This window comes from Lottia gigantea (genome assembly GCF_000327385.1).
Source record: "Lottia gigantea unplaced genomic scaffold LOTGIsca_25, whole genome shotgun sequence".
NCBI lineage: Eukaryota > Metazoa > Mollusca > Gastropoda > Lottiidae > Lottia > Lottia gigantea.
The window spans coordinates 2,524,911-2,539,604 of NW_008708752.1; the positions used below are offsets into that span (position 1 = coordinate 2,524,911).

General features: G+C 31.8%; 2 protein-coding genes across 2 annotated transcripts; one reads left to right on the forward strand and one right to left on the reverse strand.

Moving 5' to 3' along the window:
* Nucleotides 1-1,783: 1,783 nt before the first annotated feature.
* LOTGIDRAFT_160625 (hypothetical protein) lies at nucleotides 1,784-6,605 on the reverse strand (the record flags this gene model as incomplete). Its single annotated transcript, XM_009055730.1, has 7 exons — nucleotides 1,784-1,920; nucleotides 3,718-3,865; nucleotides 4,153-4,263; nucleotides 4,421-4,562; nucleotides 5,009-5,127; nucleotides 5,632-5,889; nucleotides 6,435-6,605. The coding sequence occupies 7 exons, from the start codon at nucleotides 6,603-6,605 to the stop codon at nucleotides 1,784-1,786; spliced, it is 1,086 nt and encodes a 361-aa protein (XP_009053978.1).
* Nucleotides 6,606-7,599: 994 nt separating this feature from the next.
* Nucleotides 7,600-9,277, forward strand: LOTGIDRAFT_160626 (hypothetical protein; the record flags this gene model as incomplete). Its single annotated transcript, XM_009055731.1, has 4 exons — nucleotides 7,600-7,618; nucleotides 8,107-8,282; nucleotides 8,546-8,680; nucleotides 9,107-9,277. The coding sequence occupies 4 exons, from the start codon at nucleotides 7,600-7,602 to the stop codon at nucleotides 9,275-9,277; spliced, it is 501 nt and encodes a 166-aa protein (XP_009053979.1).
* Nucleotides 9,278-14,694: the final 5,417 nt, after the last annotated feature.

A 14,694-nucleotide genomic window follows, 5' to 3' on the forward strand; every position in this document is an offset into this window, starting at 1 on the left:
GTTGCCGATTTAATTACATCAATAGCATTGTAGATTGTATTACATCAATGGCATTGTTGTCAATTGTATTACATGACTGAACAATATTGTTGATTGTATCACATCAATAGTATGGTTTTGTCGATTGTATTACATCAATAGTATTGTTTAATTCAAAAGTATTGTTGATTGTATTACGTCAACAGTATTGTTGATTGTATTACTTCAATTGTATTGTTTAATTCAAAAGTATTGTTGATTGTATTACGTCAATAGTATTGTTGATTGTATTACTTCAATTGTATTGTTTAATTCAAAAGTATTGTTGATTGTATGACGTCAATAGTATGGTTTTGTCGATTGTATTACATCAATAGTATTGTTTAATTCAAAAGTATTGTTGATTGTATTACGTCAACAGTATTGTTGATTGTATTACGTCAACAGTATTGTTAATTGTATTACTTCAATTGTATTGTTTAATTCAAAAGTATTGTTGATTGTATTATGTCAATTGTATTGTTTAATTCAAAAGTATTGTTGATTGTATTACTTCAATTGTATTGTTTAATTCAAAAGTATTGTTGATTGTATTACGTCAACAGTATTGTTGATTGTATTACTTCAATTGTATTGTTTAATTCAAAAGTATTGTTGATTGTATTACGTCAACAGTATTGTTGATTGTATCACTTCAATTGTATTGTTTAATTCAAAAGTATTGTTGATTGTATTACATCAATAGTATTGTTTAATTCAAAAGTATTGTTGATTGTATTACTTCAATTGTATTGTTTAATTCAAAAGTATTGTTAATTGTATTACTTCAATTGTATTGTTTATTGAAAAGTATTGTCCATTGTATTGCGTCAATAGTATTGTTAAATTCAAAAGTATTGTTAATTGTATTACTTCAATTGTATTGTTTAATTCAAAAGTATTGTTAATTGTATTACGTCAACAGTATTGTTTAATCCAAGAGTATTGTTAATTGTATTACTTCAATTGTATTGTTTATTGAAAAGTATTGTCCATTGTATTGCGTCAATAGTATTGTTTAATTCAAAAGTATTGCTGATTGTATTACGTCAATAGCATTGTTTAATTCAAAAGTATTGTTGATTGTATTACGTCAATAGTATTGTATAAGTCAAAAGTATTGTTGATTGTATTACGTCAATTGTATTGTATAAGTCAAAAGTATTGTTGATTGTATTACGTCAATAGTATTGTTGATTGTATTACATCAATAGTATTGTTTAATTCAAAAGTATTGTTGATTGTATTACTTCAATTGTATTGTTTAATTCAAAAGTATTGTTGATTGTATATCATCAATAGTATTGTATAAGTCAAAAGTATTGTTGATTGTATTACGTCAATAGTATTGTTGATTGTATTACTTCAATTGTATTGTTTAATTCAAAAGTATTGTTGATTGTATTACTTCAATTGTATTGTTTAATTCAAAAGTATTGTTGATTGTATTACTTCAATTGTATTGTTTAATTCAAAAGTATTGTTGATTGTATATCATCAATAGTATTGTATAAGTCAAAAGTATTGTTGATTGTATTACGTCAATAGTATTGTTGATTGTATTACATAAATAACATTTTTGATCCTATTACAACAATATTACTTTTGATTTTATGGCATCAAATGTATTGTTGATTGCATTTATTTACATTCGTATTACAGTGATTGCATGAAATCAATAGCATTGTTGGTTATATGAAATCAAAAACATCGTTTATTGATTCCCAACCCTGGTTCCCACCACTGGCAGTTGTTTTAAATAATGTTAGTTTATAATCTTACCTTTTTCAGTGAACGGATGAACATTTCCTGTGACTATTTTATGGGCAAGTCTCTGTGCATATTTTCTTTCTTTATTCATCTGTCGTCTTTTTCTCATCATTTTTATAGTATTAATTTCAGCTGGAAAAGACAATTGAAAATTGTTAATTTAGTATTAAGTAAATTGGTTTACACATCCAACTTAAGAAATTACTAAGCAGAGACACAGGCTGAAATAGGTCAGCTGTCTGAAGGTCACACTGTAACAACATGTTTCAGATTCTGTTTTAAAATCTCTATATCGCTCTATAATGTTTTGTTATTATGTTATAACTAGAAATATTAAAACAGAACATAGTCATGTTGTTACCCAGAGTTTCCCGCTATGCTATAATATCAAAGGGGCGTTCCGCTTTTTAGTAGGTCAAAAAAATTTTTCTGCTCAAATTTGTGACAAATACATCTGATAGAGAAATGTGTCCCTTAACGTATCTGGAAGTCTTTAATTGCCCGATTGTAGAGAAATATGTCTCCTACATATTCTTAAGTTTCATTTAATATTATCGAGGCATTAAAAACCCAAACACCAAATCTAGTTCAAACTGCTTAATTAACAATTAGTACGCTCTGTTTTTAATTAACCCTTTTAAAACAAATTCAGTTTCATTAAGTAGATATGAATAGCATACTTTAGAAATATTTTCAGGTATAATTTACGACGTTTTTGATAATGAAATTTTTGCATACTGCCGCTTTAACCATGTATTTTGGGTGAAATTATAACTTGAGACAAGCCGCAAATACATTCGTTTGCGTTGATATATCACGACTGAGAAATTACCGCGTGTCCAAATAGCTTCCAAATTTTGACACGATAGCAATGAGCCACCATCGGTGTAATATTCTACAGATTTTGTGATTTTGATTTCAGTCACATTTTGATTACATAAGAAACATAATGAAATGTTTTCAAAGTTCCAGACATTTCCTTTTTTTTTCGCTTTATGAGAAAAATTGCTCCAGTAGCATGTTAATATGCAGGTTAGTTTTTGAATTAAAATTTAAATCTACTTAGAATATCCACATTTAATACTTTTTTTGGTATTTATTAAGATTTCAAAGAGATACTTTCGTCTAATTATCAGACCGATTCGTGTTGAAATATAATAATTTTTATATTTCTTAAATCTTAAATTTGTTTTATTTTAAAACAGGCTGGAGCGACAATAATTCCATGTCGTTTTAGTCAGTGAATATTATGGAAAAAAGTCTTGAAGTTATTTTCATGGTTCACCATTTTCAGAAGTCAATCGTACTTTAGTCCCAGAAACTGGAATTACTCAGCTAAGCTAATCCGTACATAGCGTTCACCGTCGAAATCTTAGCCTTCTTAACCGCGTGCGTATCCATAATTATGCGTGTTTGAAAGTTACAATGATGACTCGTCTTTTTGAAGAGTTAGCCATATGCAACGGTTAATGACTGGATAATCAAAAATTATTCGTACACCGTATTTCCTATTCTCGACCTTATAAACAGGATCAATTTTTCGGGTACCCTTTTCCAGACAGAGGGAGAAAAAAAAAGAACTAAAAATAAAATTCCTAGTTTGAGATCTTTTGAAGAAATTATGTGATTTTCGTACAGCTCTGGTACTTCTGCAGAATATTAACATATCACCAGGCCAAAATCACCCTCATGAACCATGACCTGTAACACACTGACATGCGAATCAGAAGTCGACGAAAAAAATCTGAACTTGAGTCTTCTATTAACTAGTAAAGCAAAAATTAGTAAATCATCTCTTTAACGTAAACCTACTTTGATTAAAATAACAGCTTCTATTTTTATCAATAGTTTTTAACTTTAATCACTCCCTCGCGTTTCCGAATCATAAAGCTTCGATGATTTTTATAGCCCATCTTTTAAATTACTTACCTAATTGTCGTTTTCGTAATTTTCTAATTTTCTTCTCACGTAGTTTGACATTTTCTTCAATCAATTCTCGCTCTCTTTCTCTGACCTCTTTTTCTCTCTCTAATTTTTCATATTCGTGCAGTTTTCTCTTATGCCAGTTCTCTACATTCTTTTGATTAAAAGTTGAAAAGAGATTTTGGATTTGTAAACGTTTTTATGAGGCAATCTAATCTATTCGAATTCTTATTCTTAGGCTTTTCATATTCTATTTGTTTCGATTCGATTCTATGCCCTTTCTTTGCTATACTATGCTGTGCTATTCTAAAAATTCTATTAATTTCTATTCTATACTATGTCGTTTCTTTTCTATTCTATTCTAAATTCTATTCTAAATTCAATTCGTTGCAATTCGATTCTATGCCATTTCTTTGCTATACTATGCTATGCTATGCATACCTTTTGTGTTTGATGTAGTATCATATCTGTTTTTTGCTCTTCTAATCTCTTATTTCTTTCTTGATCTTTTATTATCCAAGATCGCAGTAAGTTTGTATTCTTTCGTTTTAACTGAAAAATATGAAATCCAGAAATAATGCGTGTTGCTATTAGACCCGGTACTATTGTGTGCAGTTTGCAGATTTGCAAAGCATTATTTAGAAATTTCTACTGGTATATAGGTTATCATAGTCGCCCTGAAAAGAAGGTACATATAGTGATATTGTACCTCTTCTTTATGACGATATAGTATTTCATCTCGTCGTTTATCTAATACTCTTCTTTTCTCCTCGTAATTCAACATTTTCTCAGCTTGAAGTTGAAATTTTTTCTGAAGTCTTTCTTCTTCCATCTTGACTAGCTCTTCGTGTCTGAAACGCCAAATAGATCATTTTCTTGGAATATTCCGAAACGTGCTGACAGGTAGTCATCCATCGTACGTAATATATTATATATATAAATATAACAAGTGGTTGCTTAGCAAAATACGCCCACTTTCCTTATACATTTTCAGTATATCAAATCATACCAAAAATCATACATTATAATGTGGGCTTAAAAAAAGAACCGAAGGCCTTTGATTGAATCAGAGATATTAATTGGATATGAAATGATCTAAATCAAGAGAAAATAACGATAATATTGTATCAATATCGTCAGATCATGGATGACAAAATTATAGAGTCACCCACAGAAACAAACAAAAAAAGAAGAATTTTAACATCCTGATTTAATGAAATGTGTTTGTTTGTTTTTTGGGGTTTTTTTTGTTTTTTTTTTGTTTTTTCAATTATAGAAGGAAAGTTCATCAACATACCTTTGTTTGATTTTCTCTAGCATTTCTTGTTGACGCTTTTTTATTTCATGAAATTTGGGCGCAAATTCAGTTTTAGACGGTCTTTGTTTCTTCATGCGAGCAGCTTCCAAGTAAGCGAGCTGAAATTCAGAAAAAATCAAATGCATACGCTTGCACATATTACAGGTCGTTGGGTTTGTATGGTGGGATTTCAATGAACTTTATTCCAAATTGTCGAAAGAGTGCATAAACAATAATGTTGTCTTTGCTTTTTGCCTGGAGTGCCACATTCAGAAAGTCGGAACAGTTGACGTATCACTAGACTAATAACGACTGTTCAGAAATTATCATATTATACAAAAATAGCTGTTGTAACTAAATTATGACCAAATTTAGAAACTTTATAATAAGCTTAGCCTACTTATTTCTGCGAAGAGAGTTATTTTGGTCATATTACTTACAATTATAGCAAATGTCAAACTTGTGGATTTTTAATGTTTAGGACCTGTAAAGAGGTTTGGTCAAACAATATGAATAAATTGGGACATAATGGTTAAAGACAGTTACACTTAAAGGGGGCTTTTAGAACAGACTCTTTCTGTATACCAAATTAGTCCAGTTGTCTTCTACATGATTAAACTTACCTCCTCTTTGCGCTCTTGTGTAACTTCCAGTAAACACAGACGTCTGAGATACTGACGATACTGGTTAAACTCTCTTAACGTACAGATTACCTCCCCTGATGATGTGATAAAACCATTTCTCACCAGATGACGCCTCATTGTCCGTAGGTTAAAATGAGATTTGAGGTGCGGGTCGTGTAGAGATTGGTATTCTGTGGACAATGAGGTTCCAAGAGGATCTGACAAATCAAAATCTATACATTGGCTGCTTCTGTACTTCTGTAATTTAAACCGAAAAAAAAACGGTTAAAACTTGTATCAAATGCAAGATAATCAGATAGCCCATGGTCAGATATACGCCCACTAGAGCAAAATGGAAATGTCTCAGTTTAATAATAGAAGATTTCAAATAGATCCTCAGACAGAAGAAATGGATATCTCGACAAAACAAAAACGCTGAAGTTGACTAAAAATTCTGTATGAATAAGTTTGGCATTTTAATTCACCAAACCATCACAGCAAATTCAATCCGGAGCAAAAGCCGAAAACGCCTTACAATGTGTCACAATGCGCTAATATTATTAGGTCTTATATGTTTATGATGACAGCAGAAATACATCGATAAGTAGTCGTAGGCCTATTTGTAATCATTTGTAATGGGGGATCACAGCACCAGACGTTTAAGAACTCAATTAAAAGAACTAGTGGAGGGGGTGGGGGATCTTTTATGGGGAGTTGGGGGTGGGGCGGTGGTGGTCTGGATTGACCGTAGTTGGAACGCCACGGAGAATCTTTAAAATACTATTCAGAGCAAGGTTACTCACCGGTTCTGATAGCGGAGTCGTATAGAGTGTGACCCTTCCCTCAGGAGTTTTATGCATCGGTAATTTGGTGTCCAATGGCAAGTTTGACCATGACGGTAAAATATCCCCAGCCGGAAGACATTGCCTAAAATCGATCGACTGGTGTCGCGGAGTTAATGTGAGGCGCTCCATTACTTTTTTTCTGTTAATCCTTAACCATGAAGTAACTTTAAAGCCTAGCCCAGGGGCTGTAATCTCTGTAGACTAGAACTCTGACAGCCATCTTCTTTGCTTGTTACTTCAGTAACATGACGTTACCGGGGTGTTACAATGTACATGACGAAAATCCTTTTTGACGTCATGCTTATTGTGGCAAAAAAATCATGTCTTCCGGTAATTCTGGTGCTTTTGGTTTTATCTTTGAGATGAATGGTGAGGTTATAGTAACAAGCTGATTTTTAACTGAGTTGAGTTGCAAATAAACAACATGTGGGTCCAAGTCGGTAAGGTGCGGTATTATACAGTACGAATATAAAATGCGGATCGTGTGCGCATTGTGTCTGGGGGCCTACCTCCAACCTCCAAATTTTACTGTAGGACAGCCAGCCAGGTCATAGTATGATCGCATAGTCATTTTAGAGTAAAAAAGGGTAAAAAGAGTAGGCCTTCACCTATGAAGAAAATTTTCAGTATAAAAATTCGCATATCCAAGACTACATAACATTATTTTCAACACCGTGGCGGATTTTTTAACAAGCGGTCTTTAGTAAAGTACATCAAGGACAGCTTTAAGGAAACTATACAAATGCTCAAGAATAAGCCAAGTCGTAGCCGACGACATTTCTGCATTTTTAGAAGAAAGCTATTTAGTTTAAGTAGCCTAACTAAGTATAGTAGTATTCAAAACTGGATGCTCTGAGTAAGTTACTAAACCATGTTACAAATCATTCTTTCCAGGGACAGACAATAAATATGTCTGATTATTAAACAAATGGTTTAACTGTTGTCTGATTTTTTCTAAATTATCTTTTCTTTGAAATAACTTCCGGTTTAGAGTAGACGGCGCTCTTAAAAATTTATTTTTGTTTAACAATCGACGTAAACAAAATAATTATTTTGTCATTTATTTCAATATTGTTTTTAAACGTTTATTGAATTTTACGATAAATACTAATTGAAGAATAAAATGGAAAAATCAGAGGAAGGTATGAGATGTCATTATTTATGTTGGAAGCTAACAAGTTACGTAGAATAAGCTGAGAGAAGCTTCTGCTGTCACTGTCAGTCCAGAGTCAGAGAAAGCAATGTCTAGGAATGATTGAATGAATAATGACAATGTATTGTTTAGGAATTACAGGAATTAAAACTGGGAGTTTTGTCTCGTCAGTCAACGGAGGGATAGACATATGTTTTGGTGAAACATTTTCTGGTGGCATTGCTTTTACATTTGAAAGAGAGAAAGTTGCAACCAGCTGGTCCTTGCCTTGATCAAACATTCCAAGTTGGCATTGCTCTTTCTGTACTCATTTACAGCTGGGTTGATTGAAATAATGACAGAAGATGACTATCCAATACCATTTCTTTGACGTAAGTGTGCAAATGTCAGCGCTCTAAGCGACTGTGTTACCGAACCTCTTCACAAATTTCACTATTTTCTTTTCACTCCAAATAATGCTGGCATTATATTTTACAGCAGGACAGAAGCCTCCAAGTTACACTGAAGCTACAGCTGCAGGACCACCTCAATATCCAGAGCAACCCTTACCAGGACAACAATATGGACCCCCACCTACAGTACAGTATGGTTACCCTGGACAATATACATACACACAGCCTGGACAACCAGCTTACAACTACCCTAATGTTGTGGTATGTGGAAATATAAGTTTTCTAATTATCTAATTCCATAAGACAGTTGGGAGCCATGGTGTTTCTTCTCTGAGGGACAAGTCAGTTATCCCTAACAGTGATGCAGATATTGGCAAGGAAGAAGTGTTTAGGACAATAAACTAAAATGTAATAAACTTAACGTTATAATAGTAAAAAATAAACCAAGTAGATTGTAACATTCTCCTATTTTGAATTTATTCCGTTATGTTTTTAATTTTATAATTCATGTTCTTTGTTTTCAGGTAACTCATCAAGGATATGTACCTCCAAACACAGCAGCTGGCCCGCCACCCCCTGATCATATGTGTGCTGCTGTCTTTGTCACATTATGTTGTTTCTGGCCAACTGGTATCATTGCTATTCTCAAAGCTAGTGAGGTGAGAGTGTTTTCTTGACATTTGAAGCCTTGAAAAATGCATCTGTTAGCTCTGACTTTAACGCTGGGCATTTTCTAGTATTACTACTGGTTTATTATCATTATTGATATTGATATTTTCTTAATTTATATCTACACAAGTTCAACAAATAACTCAATATTTTTCTTGATATTGAAGATGGTTATTTTTTGTATTGACTTTTTGTTTTTTCTTACATTTAAAACTCTTTGATTGACCAGAAAGCAACATTTTGTGTTAGAAACCATTTTAAAGAAATATTGAGATACATACATCATGATATATAAAGGAAAATTATGATATCCACAAAAAAAACGAAAAAAAATCTTTCCCCAGTACAGAAACTTAGGTTATGAAACCTATTTTTAGAAAATGATTTGTAGAAAATTATCCACATTATTTTTTCAGGCTAAATCATCTTATGCTCGAGGAGATATTGGAGGAGCTAATTTGAATGCCAAGTCAGCTAAACAGATGATCAACATTAGCATCATTGTTGGTGTCATTTCCTTTGTATTGGTTGCAGTCATACTGGGACTGTATATTGGTCTGATCTTGAATAACTTAGATTTCTCTTAAGTTAAGAGAGGAAAAAGGGAAGAAAGTTCTATTGATTTGTTTTCAGGTATTGCCATGCCAATTGACATATATTGACTTACATCCTACTCTTTGAAATTTGGGAAAAATCTGGGTCCATAGTAATCTTTGATTGCAGGATTAATGATGTCATAAAACCTTCAACAACAGCAGAGCATAATTTAAAGTCTCTTAATCTTTAATGAAAATAATTTGTCAATTATGGATTTTGCCATGGCATTACTATTCATAACTTTAAGAGTTATTATATTATACATCTATTTATCTTAATAATGTTGAAATTTGTAGTGTTCTTTTTATTTTTGTGCATATTTTCAAATAATTATTTGAATTAAGATATTATGAATTGTATGTAACAAGCACCGTATGGGGCCAATATCTTTGGGATTTCTAAATGTACAAAGATTTAATAATTTGAGCACATTTGATTTGGTGGTAATAAATAACAATGCTTTTGAAATTCTCTTAGATCTCTCTGAAAATTTTTCGAATAATTTCTATGATGAGATTTTTATCCAGGCCTAAGATAAGTAAATATGGTTAAGTTCATGCAAAGATCTATTTATTTTCATACAGAGATCTGTATAATTTTATATAGAGATCTGGTTAATTTCAATCAGAGATCTATTTAGTTTTATACAGAGATCTGTTTAATTTCATACAGAGATCTGTTTAGTTTCATGCAGGGTTTATTTAATTTCTTACGGAGATCTGTTTAATTCATACAGAGATCTGAGATCAGTTTAATAAAATATATTTAATTTTATACAGAGATTTGTTTAGTTTCATGAAGGGATTTATTTAATTTCTTACAGAGATCTGTTTAATTTTATACAGACATCTGTTTAATTTCATACAGAGATTTGTTTAGTTTCATGCAGGGATTTATTTAATTTCTTACGGAGATCTGTTTAATTTTATACAGTGATCTGAGATCAGTTTAATAAAATATATTTAATTATATACAGAGATCTGTATAATTTTATATAGAGATCTGTTTAATTTCATACAGAGATCTTTTTGATTTTATACAGAAATCTGTTTAATTCATACACAAATCTGAGATCAGTTTAATAAAAATATGTTTAATTTTATACAGAGATCTGTTTAATTTCATACAAAGATCTGAGATCAGTTTGATAAAAAATATGTTTAATTTCTTACAGAGATCTGTTTAATTTTATACAGAGATCTGTTTAATATTATACAAAGATTGAGATCAGCTTAATGAAATATGTTTGATTTTATACAGAGATCTGTTTAATTCCATAGAACTAATCTATTGATTTATAATAGGAACGAATCTTTTAAATAATAGGAGTAATTGTAATACCTAGTCTTAGATTCCTCAGGGCTACCAAATTATGATATATATCAATTACTTTATCAGTAAAAAAGAAATGATGGATTGAATTGTCTTCTAAGGGTTATTATATAATTTTATTTAAAATTGTTCCCTTATTACAAACTTAAGTTAAAATATAGTAAATTCTAATAATGTAATAAAAAGTATTTCCTTTAGCTCACTGTTAATTTGCCCTTTAAATTCCTATGTACTGATGACCCAATAAACTTAGTCGAAAACTTGCTTACTCCCAACAACCTGGATATTTCATACCGATGAAAGTCAGAAATGCTCAGCATATATGACACCATGAATATCCTTAGAAGAAATTTGGTACATTCAAAGATTTTACAGGTCTTGATTAAGATACTTCTGTGATATTATGCAAGCAACCTATCTGCTCTTTACATCTTTTACTTGGATGTTCAATTCTATGATTATTTTAAAGGGTTAATAAATGGCTCATTTTGTTATTTTTGTTCAAATATAGAAATAGCTTTTATGTTGTTTATTGTACATATGTGTTTGTTGGGGTTGTTTATTATTTTAGAATCTGTAATTAAAAAATCAAAATTGGTAAATCTAAATTGTCAAATGAATTGAAATATCTTCCGTCCTTACTGTAAAATTAGTAAGAAAAATCATCTTTTGAATCCCACCTTATAAAGAAGAATATTGTTTTATCCCTGCTTCATTAAGAAGAATTGCTCCTTTCTCATTTATATGAAAATTTGCTCCCAGTTGCCATTTTGTAATGAAGAATTGCTATTTCTCTATTTTATCAAGAAAAATTACTCAATTTTCATTTTATAAGTAATGTTCTTTTTTATTCCTACTCCCAGAATACTGCTTGATCCATGCTTCATAAAAAGGAATCAGGGATTCTCATTTACATGAAGAATTGCAATTGCTATTTCTGTATTATATCAGGAAGAATTTGCTCGATTTTTTTTATAAAGAATCTTATAAAGAAATCTTGTTTTGAGTCTCACTTTATAAAGAAGAACATTGCTTGATCCCTGCTTCGTTAAGAAGATTAATGAAGAATTGTAATTGCTAGTTTTCATTTCTAATAAGAATAATTAATTATATTTTTATAAAGAGAAATTTGTCACCTCCTATAGTATTAAGAACTCGATTTTAGCTTTTAAGAGGGAATTTTCAATTTCTGTGATAGAAAAAAGCTCACCAGATAGTTTCAGTTCAGTTTATCTCTTTGTCTTGTATATCAAGTAATGCATATTATGCTATGTAAATTGTGATATATTATAAATTAAATAAGAATAAGTAAATAAATTACATACATATATCAAAATATGATTTGTTTATTGTGATCATCTGAATGTTTTGATATAGAATGCCCCTAATACTGTCTGTGTCTTTTTGATTTATAACCATCATAGTGCCACTACAGCTTTTACAAACATATTGCAATATACATATTTGTCAAAATTCACGACTGAAAAAAAAATATAATATACCACACCGATTTTGTCACATTGATGGGCTTTTATTATGTGGGTTATTGGTTTCCATCAATTACAAAATGACGTATTGTCATAACTAACGGTGGTAATATTTGCCACTGTCAACAATATGCACCCCAGTCTATCGAGCGCTTTTACTTTAAAAACTGCGCACTATACACGCGAATATACGGTATTTAATTTCATCAGTTGTGTGATTTGTAAAATAATTGTTAGGCTTCAAGTAAATCAGTCATATCATACACAGATTGTCAGATTACTTCTTCCTCATAGTTGATCCAGCTTTACAGATGGATTCAGGGCATCAAAAACCTTGAACAAGGATGACTTTATTGCTACCGTATAACTTTAAGAAATTCGATCATAAATATTTATTTTAATTTGGTAAAAAAAGTATCTTTTTTCTGGTAAATATCTGGATTATAGTTCTTTGATAATGGACCTGGAGCTATATTGTTAATGGTTCGACCAACAGACGCGACGAAAAAGAAAGAGCATATCTCAGACAATTGCCCTAAAGCCAAGAACTCTAATTATGTTTAGTAATAATTAGAGCCCCATCTTACATCCACCCTTGACAAGTTACAATGTCTGATAACGCAATAAGAGCGAGTAAAACAAATGACTGTATGTCGAATGTCGTGTCATAACACTAATATGTTCATTAACATTAAACTCTGGGGACATGGTTTATGTTCCCGACTTGGCCTCTGTTTTTAATAAATGACTACACCTTTGACCCATGTTTTGAGGTCAAAATACACCTAAACCTGGAATGGCCAAGCAACGAATAGTTTCGTCAGCCCCTTCCACAAGATCATACATTTGTTTAAAATATCGTCATACATTATTTTGTTTGACTGTGTTCGTGGAAAAATGTGTTATCGTCTGGAAGGCTTTCCAAACAACGTCGAATCTGGTCACAATTTGTCCAAGAACTCGGTCAAACAAATGTATGAAGCTTTAGAATGTACTTATATATACTTGCGTAAAAAAATAAAGTTTTGATCGCTACAGAATGATTTTTTCGTCATGCTTACCGTCATCAAGGCCATGGCGTAATGGAGGCATATGCCTCACTTTTGAAACAAAAACTAAAATTATGAAGTGTCTTGCTTTCAAATGTATTTAAAGTCCACCTAGACCCCCTTTCGCCCCCTTATATGGCTTGCACTACAGCCTCGATGTTTCAAATTATCGGATAGAGTACCAACTGATCGACCAATCAACGTTCGTATACCGTTCATGTGTCAATATATCTGAAACTAACCCAAAATTGGAATTAATCAACATTAGCTTTTGTTGGTGATGAGAGCATATTCTCATAAAAGCACTGGCCTAGGTAACGAAAACATTTATGAAAAAGCACTGAAATGGACAGAATATGTTGCAGCCATCATAGTTCAAATTTCACATACAAAAGACAAGTAAACATGTATTCTACATGTGAGTGAAATAGACAGAGAGCCGCAGTGGCTCAGTGAGTTAGGCGCTTGTTCGCTAACCTGATGGTCCAGGGTTCAATAATGGAAAAAGCGTTTAGTCGTTCAGATGGGACAATAAACCAAGGCCCCGTATGCTACAGGCTGAGGACGTTAAAGATTCCTCGACAGATAAAAAAAAGAGCTGTCCTTTTAAAATATCCAGGATGTTGCCCGTCTTCAATAGCCCACATGGTGCAGAAAAGTAGAATGATAAATAATAAATTCAATGCCTATATAGTTCCAGAAGATAATCATTTGGCTTATCAGATAATAACGTCTCTGACGTGACGAGCCACATGGTATTGCGATTGTGACAAGCCCTTTACTAGACAAGAAATCTAAATAATGCAAATAGAAGCTACAAATTTCTCAGATATACACACACGATGGGGTGATTGAACAAAGTCCACCTTACACATTGGCATGTTGGCTATAGGCTGTGATAAAGATCTTTCGAAAATGATGTTAGACCAACTCTGCAATACTGACAAAATTTCCCTCATTGCACAATGTAATGTTGATCCTGGTCAAAACAGAAATACATGATAATGTCAGCAAATGATTTTGGTACAAGCAATTTGTTCTGCCAGAGTTTTCTCAATTTCAAGGAATATCCAACCAGCGGCAGGTCCCAGCAAAGAATTGGCGAATTGGCATGTTAAGCTAAAAGTCGGCAAGTTGTTGCACTGAAATACATGAACATGATTGTGTATATTACTTGGGATATGTCGTTTGAAAGTTAAGTTTCAACAAATATTGTAAAAAGAATGTTTACTTCAAGCCAAATTTCAAATCCATTTTGTAATTTTTCCTTGCTAATCATGGCTAAAAAAATTCAAATATGAATGTGAAAAAATCGGGTCGTAGACAAATTTTGTAAACAGGAAACTTGCATTTGGTGTAAAACTTCGGAAAATATGATTGAATTGGTATGTAAACCACTCTCAATAGACAAAACTATAAATATGAATTAATGCGCAAATCAGAATGTTAAAAAATTTCACCCAAGGCATGTTGTTTTTAAGGAATGTACATGACTGAAAAATGACAGGAATGAAAATGTATATGTATTGTTGGAGTCAA